This window comes from Delphinapterus leucas, chromosome 10 (assembly GCF_059928025.1).
Source record: "Delphinapterus leucas isolate spDelLeu-1000000601 "Yukka" chromosome 10, BTC_Dleu_Yukka2, whole genome shotgun sequence".
In the NCBI taxonomy this organism is placed as follows: domain Eukaryota; kingdom Metazoa; phylum Chordata; class Mammalia; order Artiodactyla; family Monodontidae; genus Delphinapterus; species Delphinapterus leucas.
Window position 1 is genome coordinate 67,927,249 of NC_143138.1, and position 15,569 is coordinate 67,942,817.

General features: G+C 39.5%; 1 protein-coding gene across 9 annotated transcripts in view; it reads right to left on the reverse strand.

Moving 5' to 3' along the window:
- The window catches only part of DCAF1 (DDB1 and CUL4 associated factor 1), a 97,166-nt gene that overhangs the window by 43,407 nt on the left and 38,190 nt on the right, over positions 1-15,569 (reverse strand). For 8 of the 9 annotated variants that reach the window (XM_022572992.3, XM_089919401.1, XM_089919402.1 and 5 more), the window contains 4 exons: positions 6,917-7,054; positions 5,406-5,918; positions 4,993-5,094; positions 1,005-1,163 (listed from right to left, as the gene is read on the reverse strand). In XM_022572992.3, the coding sequence (XP_022428700.1) occupies positions 1,005-1,163; positions 4,993-5,094; positions 5,406-5,918; positions 6,917-7,054 (912 nt within the window). The remainder of the gene's footprint in view (positions 1-1,004; positions 1,164-4,992; positions 5,095-5,405; positions 5,919-6,916; positions 7,055-15,569) is intronic. The other variant, XM_089919405.1, reaches the window with a different exon arrangement.

The window sequence follows — 15,569 nt, forward strand, 5'->3', positions numbered from 1 at the left end:
AAAAGTGACTGAGCCTTCTGATACTAAAGTCTACAAGTTTAATATCCATTCACTCACTGATTCATTCACACACATTTTGTTGTCTCCTGTAAGTCAGACAATGAATTCTGAAGCATTACCCAGGTTTGTTTGATACATTTTTATCTTAACCACAATTAATTTTGTACATACACACACAGATTAGGTTACTACTCTCAAAAGATTACATATCCTTGCAAAATGCTGAATCTTAAGGAGTTAAAAAATTAAAATCAAAATATTACCCTATTAGTAAATATACAAAGATGAATAAAGACACCACCCAAGAAGAATTTACCAACTTCACTCTACCAGAAAAGCCACACCACACAGAATATTAGAAAAATATTCCAGGCACAGAAATGACAAGAGCTTCCCTAGTGGCGTCTAAGGACTCATTTCTTTTCAAATGTACAACCCACTTAGACTTTTTTTAAAAATCACTAAATAAAAAGTCTTAGCTGGAAAAACCCAGAAAACCAGCTACCAGAGGGTAGCTGCCACGCTACCATGTTTTTCTCTGGAGCCCTGAGAACAACTGGAATGATTTTACTGTCTCTACCACGAACTATTTGTTAACACAAATACACAAAGCATCATCTGTTGTTTTTATAATAGACTGACTCAAAAATGCAAAATATAACTCCACTGAGGGACATCTGAAAAGAGCCTGAAAATAATTCTAATGCAGTAAAAATGGCAAAAACTAAAAAAAAGTTCTGTGACCCCAATCCATCTTGGGTTTTTTGTTGGATTTTTTTCTTTCAGAGAGTCAGGAAAAAAAGGACTACAAAATTTTACATTTTGGACCTTTTCTAAAGAATTTTACATTTTTGGAATGCTCTGTAAAGATTCATGCTCCTTGCTTCTTTCACTAAAACCTAATCCACCTATTCATTTTTTCTTATCCAAAAGTTTTCCTGTGAACGTACTAGAATATTCCCCACCCTATCCCATTCCCATACATCTGAATGGACTGGACTTACTCTTTCCATGGCATCCTGGTTGTAGGACAGGTAATACAAGCACATGGATACACCAGTTGCAGCCATAGAAGGACGAGGAATTTCCAGTAATTTCTGTACTCCACCATGTGCAACAAATTCTGTGGCAAACTTGTTATGGAGCAGGAGAGATGCTAGGTGCTAAACAAAGAGGACACATATCACCGTGGAAAAATCTAGAACAAATATCTCTTCACAGTTGCTAAACACAAAGACTCCTCTGAAGCAGACAACCACTCCCTCAAAACAGAAGTAAAACCAATACTGCTTAAGGGAAACAAAAAACAAAAACAAAACAAACAAAAAAACTCTAGGATTCCATAATATTCCCTCCTAATACCAAAGGTTTTCATGAGGATGAAAAACAAGAAATGAAGAATATTGCTGTACATAATGACATAATCCTACACCATTTTATTATTACATAGCTTCCCTAAAGGATTTTTGTTACCCTTCCCATTTTAATCCTTTAAACATCATCAGCTCTATGTTTTAGCTTTGGCTCAGTCACTGACTCATCATCTAATAAAATCCAAAACTCTGCTTCCCTTTAAATTGATCCTCAATATATCCCCAAAGAAAAGTCTTCAGTAAATTATCAAAATTTGTAAATTTTTAGAACTAATCAGAATGCACTTTAAATAGACCTTTATTAATGAACTATTTTATTAAGTCTCTATTAGACAGGCCTTTGTTATCAAGTTTTGTTAACTTGCTGTTCAATTCTTACTAGCCTCTCTGGGTGGACCTGATCTTCTGGGCAATTTTAAGGGCAAGGAGTGCAATGCAAGCAGCAGGCTACTCAATGACTTTGAACCCAGGCCAACGTGGATGGGGCCTCAGGAGAACTGGAGCCTCCTGTTTCTGTTGGCCTCCTGTTTCTCATGTCAAGGTGTCTTCTGGGTGGTGATACAGGCAGCAGGTACAGACAAGACAACACAGATTTGTAATTACATGATTTGATACCTGTATAAATTTCACCAAGGTCAATGGCAAAAACAACAAGTATGTACCCTCTTCAGAAGTTCTCTTAACACAGAGACTCAGACTAACCCTTATATGTAATTCAAATCCCTTCACTCTTTACTTGGCTGATACACAAACCTCTACCACATTCCCACCAAGTCTTTCCCCAAGAAACTAAACTATGTATGGTTCCCTCCCCAATACTTAGGCCACTGCACGTGCTTTTTCCAATAATGTCACTACCATAAAGTGGCAGTTCCACTGCCAGATCAGTAGGTAGGGAAACAGAGAACAAACAGGCTCAATCTTTACCAAGAACCTTAATTCTACTTGGCTCAACATAGCCCATAACCTGGCTCACTTCACTCATGTGGGCAAAGATTCTATTTTCTCTCCTTGTATTGTACCTCCATATAAGGTTCTAGTTCTTTTTTTGTTTGTTTGTTTTTGTTTTTGTTTTTTTGCGGTACGCGGGCCTCTCACTGTTGTGGCCTCTCCCGTTGCAGAGCACAGGCTCCGGACGTGCAGGCTCAGCGGCCATGGCTCACGGGCCCAGCCACTCCGCGGCATGTGGGATCCTCCCAGATTGAGGCACAAACCCGTGTCCCCTGCATCGGCAGGCGGACTCCCAACCACTGCACCACCAGGGAAGCCCTCTAGTTCTTAATTTACTATTTTATCCCATTTTGTTTCTATTGATCTATACGATCTTACAGAAAAACCAGAACATTTTGGCCAACCCAAGACTAACTTCAACACCTGTTCCTTCTCCTACACAACTGAGACTTCCTTTTGAACAAAACAGTAAACATAACTTTCTATACTTTTTATTTCCCTATAAGAAGGATCTCTTGTCTGATTTTTCCCTGTTCATCCTTATTTCATTTTCTTTAATCCCTTATATGAGGCTGCACAGAAAACAGCTGAATAATGACACCCATTACAGTTCCTCATACAAAGACCTACAGAAATAGCAACTGCCCAAATCCCTTCTTCACTATTTCCTTTTCAGGACAGGATGCTGCATCTGAAAGCAATCCCTTTGGGTCACTGGAGACAACTCTGACCTCCAGCTTCATCTCACTGTTCAAAGTACAATCATGAGTTTACACACTTTATACACACACACTGCATCCCATACATAGGAATACATGTTACTCCAATTTATGTCTGACCTCCTCCAAACTTAAAATTTCTGGGGTCTGAAAGGCAAATTTCCTTATTTCTATTTAATTTCAATATACTCTGGAACTGTGCTGTCCAATGCACTAGTCACTGGCCACATGTGGCTAATTTAATTAAAATTTAGTTAAAAATTCAATGCCTCAGAGGCACTAGCTACATTTTAAGTGCTCATATATGGCTAGTAGCCACTGTTTTGAACAGCACAAAGAACATTTCCATCGTCACAGAAAGTTCTATTGGACAGCATGGCTCTGGAATATCAGGAATGAAATTGTAACTTTGAACAGCCAGTGAGAACATTACCTCTTTTTCAGAGGTCTTGTCTAGAAGCTACTATTTCTCAAGGAGAACAGACCATTCCTTCCTTTGTGCCCCATACTTTTCTCACAACATCTATAATATCTAAAAGAAATCATAGGCTTACATGCCTGTCTCTCTTAACCAAACAATAAACAGCAGAGACTTAACTTATTTGTCTAATATTGTAAACATCACAGAATAGTACTGTGTTCATTTAGTTACCTGTTGGGTAGAACTATAATAGCCACAAAATTATTCATTCCACTTAACCTCTCTCCCTTCAGATTACCTAAATTATCATGAAAAGGTATGGATTTGGTGGGCTAGACATACCTGCCCTCTTACATTTAGCCCCTTTGCAACCTAGAAAATCATTTACCTTTACTGAATTTGAGTATGCCTCTATTTCTTTACTCATTTTCTGCTTTATATTTTGTCTACTCTAAATAATCTAACATCATACAATATGTATAGTTAATAACTGAGAAGAAGTGTTGTTGGCTGACAGAATACTTAAAAGGTAGTATGACCTAAGGTACTATACACTTAGTTTCTCTTCCTATCCAGTAACAATAACTGGGCCACTCTCAGGTCTAGATCCACTTTCTCCTTTAACATTCAATCCTCTAGGACTGACCCCTGAATTTCTGTGGAGGCACTTGGTAAGCCTCATTTCTTCTATCTAAAAAAGAAATTTTCATTTGTCACGACTGACACATCTGGCAATAGAAACACCCTGGGGACTTCCCTGGTGGCACAGTGGTTAAGAATCTGCCTGCTGGGACTTCCCTGGTGGCACAGTCATTTAGAATCCACCTGCCAATGCAGAGGACACAGGTTCGATCCCTATTCCAGCAAGATCCCACATGCCACGGAGCAACTAAGCTCATGAGCCACAACTACTGAGCCCACGTGCCACAACTACTGAAGCCCACATGCCTAGAGCCCATGCTCCACAACAACAGAAGCCACCACTAGAAGCCCACGTGCTGCAAAGAAGAGTAGTCCCCACTCACCGCAACTAGAGAAAGCCCGCATGCAGCAACGAAGACCCAACACAGCCAAAATATAATTAATTAATGTAAAATCAAAAACAAAAGAATACACCTGCCAATGCAGGGGACACGGGTTCTATTCCTGGTCTGGGAAGATCCTACATGCCACGGAGCAACTAAGCCCATGCACCACAACTACTGAGCACGCACTCTAGAGCCCGTGAGCCACAACTTCTGAAGCCTGCACGCCTAGAGCCTGTGCTCTGCAACAAGAGAAGCCACCGCAATGAGAAGCCCGCGCACTGCAACGGAGAATAGCCCCCACTCGCTGCAACTAGAGAAAGCCCGCATGCAGCAACGAAGACCGAATGCAGCCAAAAATAAATAAATAAATAAAATAAATTTACTTTTTTAAAAAAAGCACCACCCTGAACAATAAAATCCAGAGATGCTACATACCAAAACATATAGGCACATCCATGTCAATAAAATGCTCAGTGACCTAACATTTTTAAGAACTTTACCTTGAGTGCCTCAAATGTAAGTAGGACATCGTTAGTCTGTTTCAAGTCAATATAGAACATCATCAAATCCCGTGATCCAAGTTGCATGAATATGGGAAGTAACTGAAATCAACACCAAAAACAAGTCTTAACATTTGAATTTATTTTCACATATTTCCTATTCCTTTATGAAGATAGAAGATTAAAGAAATGAGGTGCCTCTTCCCCCCGCTTTATGAAGATAAACATACAAACACACTTTGATCGAAAAGGCCTTATCAGGAGTGACCTCCATAAGACTTTACCAGTTTGAGGCAAAGACTTTTCTATATTAGTGTAAAAACACATCAATGTATAAAATGACACCACAAAATATCCCAGAAATAAACACAGTGGTCCCAAAATGTGAACACTACTCTTCCCAATAAGCTTACCTCCTGATATTCTCCTAAAGGGGTCAGATACTGGAGAATAAGTCGCTGCTCGATAGCAGGAGTCATAGGATAAAGGGTATAATTGGTGCCAATCACCCAGGGGGACATTTCTGACCAGCTGCTGTTAGACAGCTCAACAAACATGCGATCTGGATCAGATGATGAGAAACCCAACTTTTGCTTGGCTTTCCTAAAGCTCTCTCTGTCACCCTGTTTTGCTGACTTGTTTTTCCTCAATCCTCCTTCCTCAGGTTTAGTTGCTGAGTTCACTCTGCTACTGGTCTTGTGGGCTGAATCAAGATGAAAGGAGATCTCCATGTCTCCAGAAGCTTCCTCTTGTTCGCCATCCACTACATCTACAGCCATGTCGCCATAGTCCATATCCACAGCTTCTTCATCCAGAGGCAAAAGGGGTTCAGAGGAGAGCTTTCGTGGGCTAGGACGCTTGCTTTCTTGCCTCAAAGCTACTTCCTGAAGCTGTAGCTCCCTCAGTCTTCGAAGTACTATTGCCACCTATCAACAGATATTGGAATAAAAGGGGTTGTCTCTTCTGCATCTTAATTTAAATGATTCAAATAATTCTTACTTCCACTTAAGGATAATCATGCAATTATTTCAATGCCTGGCAATAGTAAAGATTTGATAAATATGTTGACTTGATTCCTACAGCTTGATGAAATAAATAATGGCTAAAAGTCTCATTCCCCATAAAATTTCCCAGAGAACCCAAACCAGAAGATCTGCACATAAAACACCTAATTCACAACATATCTGGCTGGATCAAACTGGGGTGGACCATCACACCTGAAGAGGCAGACACTAGATATATTCACTATTTTTAAAAAGTGTCTGAAAATCAAACATGAATGTTTCTGAAACTTTTATCTGCCGTAAGTTATATTCTGTTAAATACTGTCATCCACATTATACATAATTACATAATCTAATTTTCAAGTTCACCATTTATGTTTTACCTTTTCCTTTAAGTACTCATTTTTTGGGCCAAGCCTAAACTGTAGTATTATGCTTAGTTTTAAAAAGAGAGAGTGATTAGGTCTGCAATTTATTTTAATCTGCATTAAAAAAAAAAAAGAATGGTGGATGGATATAATGAGGGGTGAATGGATGGATGGGTATTCATGAATATAAGTTTAGTAAAATATTCACAATCAATGTAAGTGGTGTGTATACAGGTGTTCACTGTAAAATTATATTTTGCTAAACGTTTGAAATTTTTCATAATCCAGATGTTGGGAAAGGAAAGGGAGTGGTACTGTTTATCTGGTACAAAATATCATGATCCTTGACAAGATGAAAAACAGCTATTTTCTAGTAAAAAAAAAAAGGTCCAATCAAAACTCTTATGAAAAGTAGTCTTGAAATACTGAAATTATAGCTATACTCTAGTACAAGGTAACAAATAAGATCTGCCTATTCAAGTTCAGTAGCAAGAAAACGAGTGAATACACTCCCATCTTATGCAAAAAAAATCATTCTAACATGGTCCTTACCAGCTGTGAATTTTCATCCCTGTAGTTGGCAGCAATGTCTTGATTTTCCATAGCACCTCCTAACAGACCAGTAGAATATGTCCTCAGTGGCTGATCAGCCTCTCGGGCCCATTTGAAAAGATTCTCAACAATTCCTTCCTATAGTAAAGGAAATGAAATAGCACAATTCAGGGGGAAAAAATTCATAATTAAAGATATAAGCAAAGACTTCAGTCTTGTAAAAGAATTTTTTTAATAAAACATTTCAATATTGCTCATAAGATTAAAAAATCCAACTGAACTCAATGTACAATAGTAGGTGGTTTAGTTAAAATATCTGTGCACTGTGAAACAGAATTCAATTTATCCACTAAAACTCAAGCTAAAGATCAACAATCACTTAATGCAGTCCTACATTAGCTGTTAAGACCCAAAAGGTTCCATGACCAAGTGGGGAGCCCTAAAAATTCTATATCTCTCTTTGAAGTTCACAATGCACAATTAACATTATCAGTGCTCTGAGAAGTCCTCCATCAAACAAGTATTTAACTCCACATATCCCACCCTTATTTTTAGTTAGTTTGTACTATGAAATAAAATACATAAACATGTACAGTCCAAAGAAAATGAAAATCACCTCTGTGATTTACCACTGAGTTTAAGAAACAGAAACCTCCCATGTGTCCCCCCTCCCTATACCACCCGCCTCCTCCCTCCCCAAAGGGTACCTGCATTACTAAATTTTAATAATTTTCTTATAAGGCTTTTGTTAAACGTTATATGCTTTGAACTGTGTAAATTGTGTGGTGCCATATGTATTTTTCTGCAACCTGTTTCTTTTACACATTATGTTTTTTACATTCATCTATATGGTTACATGTAATTGTCACAAATAGCACTCAATATAAGACAGGCTTTACACATAACATTTAATCCTCATATCAACCCTATATGATTAGGTAAGTACTATATTTACAGAATAGAAAACTGTCACAATGAGGTTAAGTAACTTACCAAAAGTCACAAAACTAGTAAGTGGCAAAGCTGGGATCTTATCCTAGGCAGTGTACCTCCAAATGCTCTTCATCTCCATATTCTGCTGCTGCTATTCTGTTGGGTTAACTATACTTATTTTTGTGCAAGTATGTCCCTAAAGTAGACACCTAGGAACAGTACTAAGTCACAGGTGTGTTTGCTCAACTTTACTAGAGGAGGCCAAACTATTTTCCAAAATGACAATTCACATTTCCTACAGCAAATAGTTCTTTTTTCCTACATCTTTACCAACACTTGGCCACTATCAGACTTTTAATTTTTTGCAGTCTGGTGGGTTTAAAAAATTAACATTTCATTTAACTTGAATTTTCCCATTTACTAATGAAGTTCAGCATTTTTTTTCGTGCCTTCTGACCATTCATACTTCCACTTTCTCTGAAATACTCATGTCTTTTACCAGTGTTTCATGATAAGCACAAGTTCTTAATTTTTATATAATCATACTTAGCAATATTTTCTTTTAAACGTTGTGCACTTTATCTTAAGAAACTCTTCCCTAGGGTCATGGTGTCATTCTCCTATATATTTCAAGTTTTAAAGTTTTTTTTTAAAAAACTAACACTCTGAAAACACATTTTGAGAAATTTTGTTTTAAAACACTTATTGAGGGGCTTCCCTGGTGGTGCAATGGTTAAGAATCTGCCTGCCAGTGCAGAGGACATGGGTTCAATCCCTGGTCCAGGAAGATCCCACATGCTGCGGAGCAACTAAGCCCCTTGCACCACAACTACTAAGGCTGTGCTCTAGAGCCCATGTGCCACAACTACTGAAGCCCGCGCACCTAGAGCCTGTGCTCTGCAACAAGAGAAGCCATGACAATGAGAAGCCCAGGGCTTCCCTGGTGGCGCAGTGGTTGAGAGTCCGCCTGCCGATGCAGGGGACACGGGTTCGTGCCCCGGTCCGGGAAGATCCCACATGCCGCGGAGCGGGTGGGCCTGTGAGCCATGGCTGCTGAGCCTGCGCGTCCGGAGCCTGTGCTCCGCAATGGGAGAAGGCCACAACAGTGAGAGGCCTGCGTACCGCAAAACAAAACAAAACAAACAAACAATGAGAAGCCCACGCACAGCAACGAAGAGTAGCCCCTGCTCGCAGCAACTAGAGAAAGCCTGCACACAGCAACGAACACCCAGCACAACCCAAAAAAATTAATTTAAAATAATAATAATAAAATACTTATTGATATGAAAATATATGTACCATCAATTTTAAGTCTATCATCCTTCCCTATTTCCAAACAGTATAAGAAACTTAAAATACTAACTTCAATTATTGCCTTCCATCTACATGTTACCAAGAATTTCTGTTTGCCCTTTTGCCCTCCAAAATTGTTTATTTTGGTCAATATTTATAGGTTTACAGAAGTTCTCTGAAGACATTTTCTACTATTATCTGTCCTCTACTGATGCTGTGGCAAAGCATGCTATGTTAATTTGAAGGAATCTTTTATACTCTAGTTGCTTTTTTTTTTTACTATTTTTTGAGTGGTTTTGTTTATTTATTTATTTAGGCTGCGTTAGGTCTTCGTTGCTGCACGTGGGCTTTCTCTAGTTGCGGCAAGCTGGGGCTACTCTTCATTTTGTGGCGCATAGGCTTCTCACTGTGGTGGCTTCTCTTGTTGCAGAGCATGGGCTCTAGGCACAGGGGCTTCAGTGGTTGTGGCACATGGGCGCAGTAGTTGTGGCTCGCAGGCTCTAGAGCGCAGGCTCAGCAGTTGTGGCACACAGGCTCCGTTGCTCTGTGGCATGTGGGATCTTCCCGGACCAGGGCTCGAACCCATGGCCCCTGCATTGGCAGGCGGATTCTCAACCACCGCGCCACCAGGGAAGTCCCACTCTAGTTGCTTTTAAAATCTTTTGGTCTTTGGTATTCATTGGGCTTTCTGAATCTGAGTGGTCATGTCTTTCATTTATTTGTAAGATCCTAGCCTCATCCCTCTGAATATTACCTATTTTCTTTTTCTTTTATATATATGTGTGTGTGTATATATACACACATACACATTTTTTTTTTCTTTTTTGGCTGCACTGCATGCCATGCAGGATCCTAGTTCCCTGACCAGCAGTTGAACCCACACCTCTTGCAGTGGAAGTGCAGAATGTTAACCACTGGACCACCAGGGAAGTGCCTTCTATTCTCTTTTATTGAAATTCCTTTTAGATACATGTTAAATTTTCTAATTCTAGTCTTATTTCTAAGAGCTTCATTAAGGATTATCCTGTCAGATATTCCAGTTTATTAATTCTATCTTTAGCTGTGTCTAAATTTCACTCTACCTCATCTACTAAGTTTTAAAATTCAATAACTGTAATTTTTATTTCCAGTAGTTCCTTTGTTCATTTTCCAAATGGCCATTTTTTTCATAGTCTTAGACTTTTCTTGGAGTTCTGATTCTTTCACATTCATAACTTTTAACTATTTTAACAATTTTTCAGTGTAAAATTTGGTGGGATTCAGTACATTCACAATGTTGTGTAACCATCAACACTATCTATTTCCAGAATTTCATCATCCTAAACGGAAACTCTTTACCAGAACTTTCAATAATGGATAGAACAACCGAAAAGAAAATCAATAAGGAAACAGAGGAGTTGAACAACACTACAAACCAATTAGATCTAAAAGACATATAGAGAACACTCCGTCCAACAAGAGCAGAATATACATTCTTTTCAAGTACACATGGAACATTTCACAGAAGAGACTATATGTAAGGCCACAAAACAAGTCTTAATAATTTAAAAAGAACTGACCTCTTACAAATAATTTTTTCCAATCACAATGGAATGAAATGAGAAATCAACATCCCAAGAGAAAACTGGAAAATTCATATGTGGAAATCAACAGTCTTAACCAACAAAAGTGTCAAAGAAGAAATCACAGGGAAATTAGAAAATACCTTGAGCTGAATGAAAACAAAAACACAACATACCAAAATTTATGGGATACCACAAAAGCAATGCAAAGAGGGAAATTTACAGCTGCAAGCACATAAAATTAAAAAGAAAAAAAGGTCAAATTAATAACCTAACTGTACACTTTAAGGAACAAGAAAGAGCAAATAAAACCCAAAGATAGCAGGAGTAAAAAATAATAATAATAAAGATTAGAATGGAGATAAACAAAATAGCAAATAGAAAAATACAGAAAATTAATGAAACCAAAAGTTGTTGCTTTGAAAAGATCAACAAAATTGACAAACCTTTAGCTAAACTGATCAAGAAAAAAAAAGGAGAGAAAACAAATTACTAGAATCAAAAATGAAAAGGGAAAACTTCCCCAGTGGTGCAGTGGTTAAGAATCCACCTGCCAATGCAGGGGACACAGGTTCAAGCCCTGGTCCAGGAAGATCCCACATGCCGCAGAGCAACTAAGCCCATGCACCACAACTACTGAGCCTGTGCTCTAGAGCCCGTGAGCCACGACTACTGAGCCCATGAGCCACAACTACTGTGCCCACGCGCCCTAGAGCCCACCCCCCACAACTACAGAGCCCACGTGCTGCAACTACTGAAGCCCACTGCCTAGAGTCCGTGCTCTGCAACAAGAAAAGCCACCACAATGAGAAGCCCACGTACCACAACGAAGACCCAATGCAGCCAAAAAAATAAATAAATTTTAAATTTTTTTTAAAAAAAGAAAGGGGGAACATTACTACCAATTTTACATGAATAAAAAGGATTATAAGGGAATTCCCCAGTGGTCCAGTGGGTAGGACTCCACACTTTCATGGCCGAGGGCCTAGGTTCAATCCCTGGTCAGGGAACTAAGATCCCACAAGCCACATGTGGCATGACCAAAAACAAAAGTGGGGGGTGGATTACAGGAGAACACTATAAACAACTGTACACCAACAAATTGAGTAACTTAAACGGACAAATTCCTAGAAACACAATCTACCAAAATGGACTAATGAAGAAACAGAATAACTGAACAGACATAACCAGTAAGGAGACTGAATCAGTTGTCAAAACCCTCCCAAAACAGAAAAACCTAGGACCAGATCGCTTAACTGGTAAATTCTACCATTTAAGGAATTAATACCAAGCCTTCTCAAACTCTTCCAAAAAATTAATGAGAAGGAGCACTTCCTAACTCATTCTATGAATCCAGCATTACCCTGATACCAAAGTAAGACACAAAGATAGTACAAGAAAACTACAGATACTCCTTATGAATACTGATGCAAAAATTCTCAAAAAATACTTGCAAACTCAATTCAGCAGCATACTAAGAGGATTACTGTATATACCACGACCAGGTGGATTTACCCAGGTACGTATGGTTCAAAATACAAAAATCAATCTATGTAACACACCACATTAATAGAATCAGTGTGAATTAATTTTTGTGAATTAGTAGAAAACCACATGACCATGTCAACTGAGGCAAAAAGAATTTGACAAAAGTAAAATCCCTTTCATTAAAAAACACTTAATAAACTAGAAATAGAAGGAAACTTCCTCAACATAATAAATGCCAGTCATGAAAAAAATTACAGCTAACACTACACTCAACCGTAAAAGTCTGACAGGCTTTCTCCAAAGATTAAAAACAGGACAAGGATGTCTGCTTTTACCACTTGTATTCAACATAGTACTGGCAAGAAAAAGAAATTAAAGGCGTCTGTGTTGGAAAGGAAGAAATAAAATTATCTCTGTTCACAAATGACATGATCTTATACATAAAAAACTCTAAAGTTTCCACACACACAGACACAGACACAGACACACACACACACACACACAAACACACACACAAAACAACCTGTTAGAATAAATGAATTCTGCAAAGTTGCAGAATACAAAATCAATACACAGAAATCAGTTGCATTTCTATACACTAGTAATGAAAAATCTGAAAAGGAAACATATCCAGTCATTGTTTAATTGTTGACTCCTAATCATGGAGGATTATTTGCTGGGATACTTTGTAATTTTTTTGTGAGCTCACTTTTTGTGGAAATTGTTTTTTCTGTGAAAATCCCTCGTGGCCCGGGTTGTGAAAGCTTCTCCTCCACGGGAGTTCTGTATTTGCTTTTGCCAGACAACCAAAGAATATCACTGGTCCAAAACAATTTTGTTTGTTGTTAATATCTTGACTTTGGGGTTCCCAATCAAAATAGAAATTTCAAACATTTACCCAAATAAGGCCCATGCCCAGAGATTCTCAGGGGAGACTTACATGCCCATGCCCCTGCCCCTCAGAGTGGAGTCAGAGAATGAGAAATCTATCATCTCCCCACAGCATAAAGCAGATATTTTCCTTTTCCATTGTTTCAGTGAAGGTCCTTAGGGAATCCCAGTTTTATATGGAGGTCAGGGTCCCCATTCTAAACTCCTCACCCAAGATTTTGTCCCTGTCCTCAATTACCACTTTACTTTTATAGTTCCATATTTCTGGCACCTAGGGATTTCTCTAAGAGTTTATTATAGTTTACCCAAAATTTGTATTTCTGTGCAACGGGAGAGTTTGTAAGTTATCCTGGTTAGTCATCTTGATAGATCTGGGTCTTGTCCCTTCTGTATTAAAACCATTTCTTTTCTCTCTGATTCTGAAATACCATAGACTCATGGTTTTCTTCCTACCTCATGGGATGCTGTGAGAGTTAAATGATACGATGCAAATCAAATGCTTAGCACAGGCCTGGCACTCAATAAACAGTAGCCATCTACCTAACTGACCACATGGACATTTTCATCATAAAACACCTATTAACATTTTAGGGGAATCTTAACGTTCCAGAGTATAAAATCTTGAAAACGCTGGCTTGAAGGTTACACTTTCTGAGATTTCATTCTCTCCGATTTTATCCCTCTGACCTCCAATAATCTGAGACAACCTCAAAGAAAAAAAATGTTAAAGCAGCACTCTTAAAGAATTAAGTCCCTAAAGGTCCTGTTCTCACTGGATTAAGAGCATACACTGATAAACGTAAACAGTATGAGAAACCTGGTATGTAAATATAAAAGTACTCCGTTCTATAACACACTTAATATAATGAAGAAACTATACAGCCAAATAATTTTAAATAAAAGTAAAATTTAAAAGAATGATTAAGATGGCAGAGGAGTAGGATATGGAGCTCACCTTCTCCCACAAATACATCTACATGTGGAACAATTCTCACAGAACACCTACTGGATGATGGCAGAAGACCTCAGACTTCAAAAAGGGCTAGAAAATCTCCATGTAACTGGGTAGGACAAAAGAAAAAAAAAGCGCGAAAGGAAACGGGACAGGACCTACATACCTGGGAGAGAACTGTGAAAAAGGAAAGGTTTCCACACACTGGTAAGTCCCCTCACTGGCAGAGAGAACAGCCAGAACAGAGGGGGAGCTCCGGAGCCTCAGGGGAGAGCGCAGCAACTAGTTTGCAGAGGGCAAAGAGGAGAGACACCTGCACAGACAGTCGGTGGTGCCACCTGGCACTCCCCAGCCCAAGATGCTCACTCTTCCACTGAGGGGGGTCAGGGGCTGAGTGCTGAGGCTTGTGCTTTGAAGGTGAGAACCGGGAAGAGGACTGGGGCTGGATGCATGGTGACAGCCTGAGGGGGCTAGGGTGTGGTGCGCTATAACCGAGGGACTACGGGAGGAAGCCTGGGCCCCCCAGAGGGGCAAGGCACCATTGATGGGGGGCCCACGAGGAGATGGGAGGGCCTGCCACAGGAGCTTCTTTCTCCACGCCCTCTCTCAGGCAGCAGGGCACCACCTACACAAGCTCCAGGGGTGGGCAATAGCTGCCGCTGCCATCTTGGACTCCAGAGTCAGGCATGGACAGTTGGCCAACGGTCCCAAAACCTGGCACCAACCAATGCCCCCGCTTCCCCGGGATCACATGCAGCCCACTGGCACCAAGGGTCCCATGAGCGGGCTGCACGCCTGCATACCCCCTAACAAGGGGCTAATGACCAGCACATGCTGAGGAAAGAAACAGCAAGCACCCAAAACAAAAAGAGCCCTCAGACCAAAAAAATACTAAACCCACACAAGCTATGCAGGGACGCTCCCATACATAAAAAGCCCTCCAAGACTACTATAGGTATTTGTATCTCTTAAACTCACAAAGAGAAATATAAGCAAAATGAAGAAGCTGAGGAACCACTCCCAATTAAAAGACCAAGAGAATTCCCCTGAAGGAACAAACAATGAAACAGACCTCTTCAGTCTAACAGACACGGAGTTCAAAAAGGAGGTAATGAAAATACTGAAGGAACTAAGAAAGGTTTTCGACAGAAATGCAGATTACTGTAAAAAGGAACTAGAAACTATAAGGAGGAGACAAGAAAAATTAGAATCTTCATTTGCTGAGGAGATAGCTAAGCTAAATGCAAAAAATAGCAAAATAAATAATGCAGAAGAAAGAATAAGTAATCTGCAAGACAGAATAATAGAAACTACCCAGAGGCTTTCGGAAAGATGGCGGAAGAGTAAGACGCGGAGATCACCTTCCTCCCCACAGATACACCAGAAATATACATCTACACATGGAACAACTCCTACAGTACACCTACTGAACACTGGCAGTAGACCTCAGACCTCCCAAAAGGCAAGAAACCCCCCCACGAACCTGGGTAGGGCAAAAGAAAAAAGAATAAACAGAGACAAAAGAATAGGGACG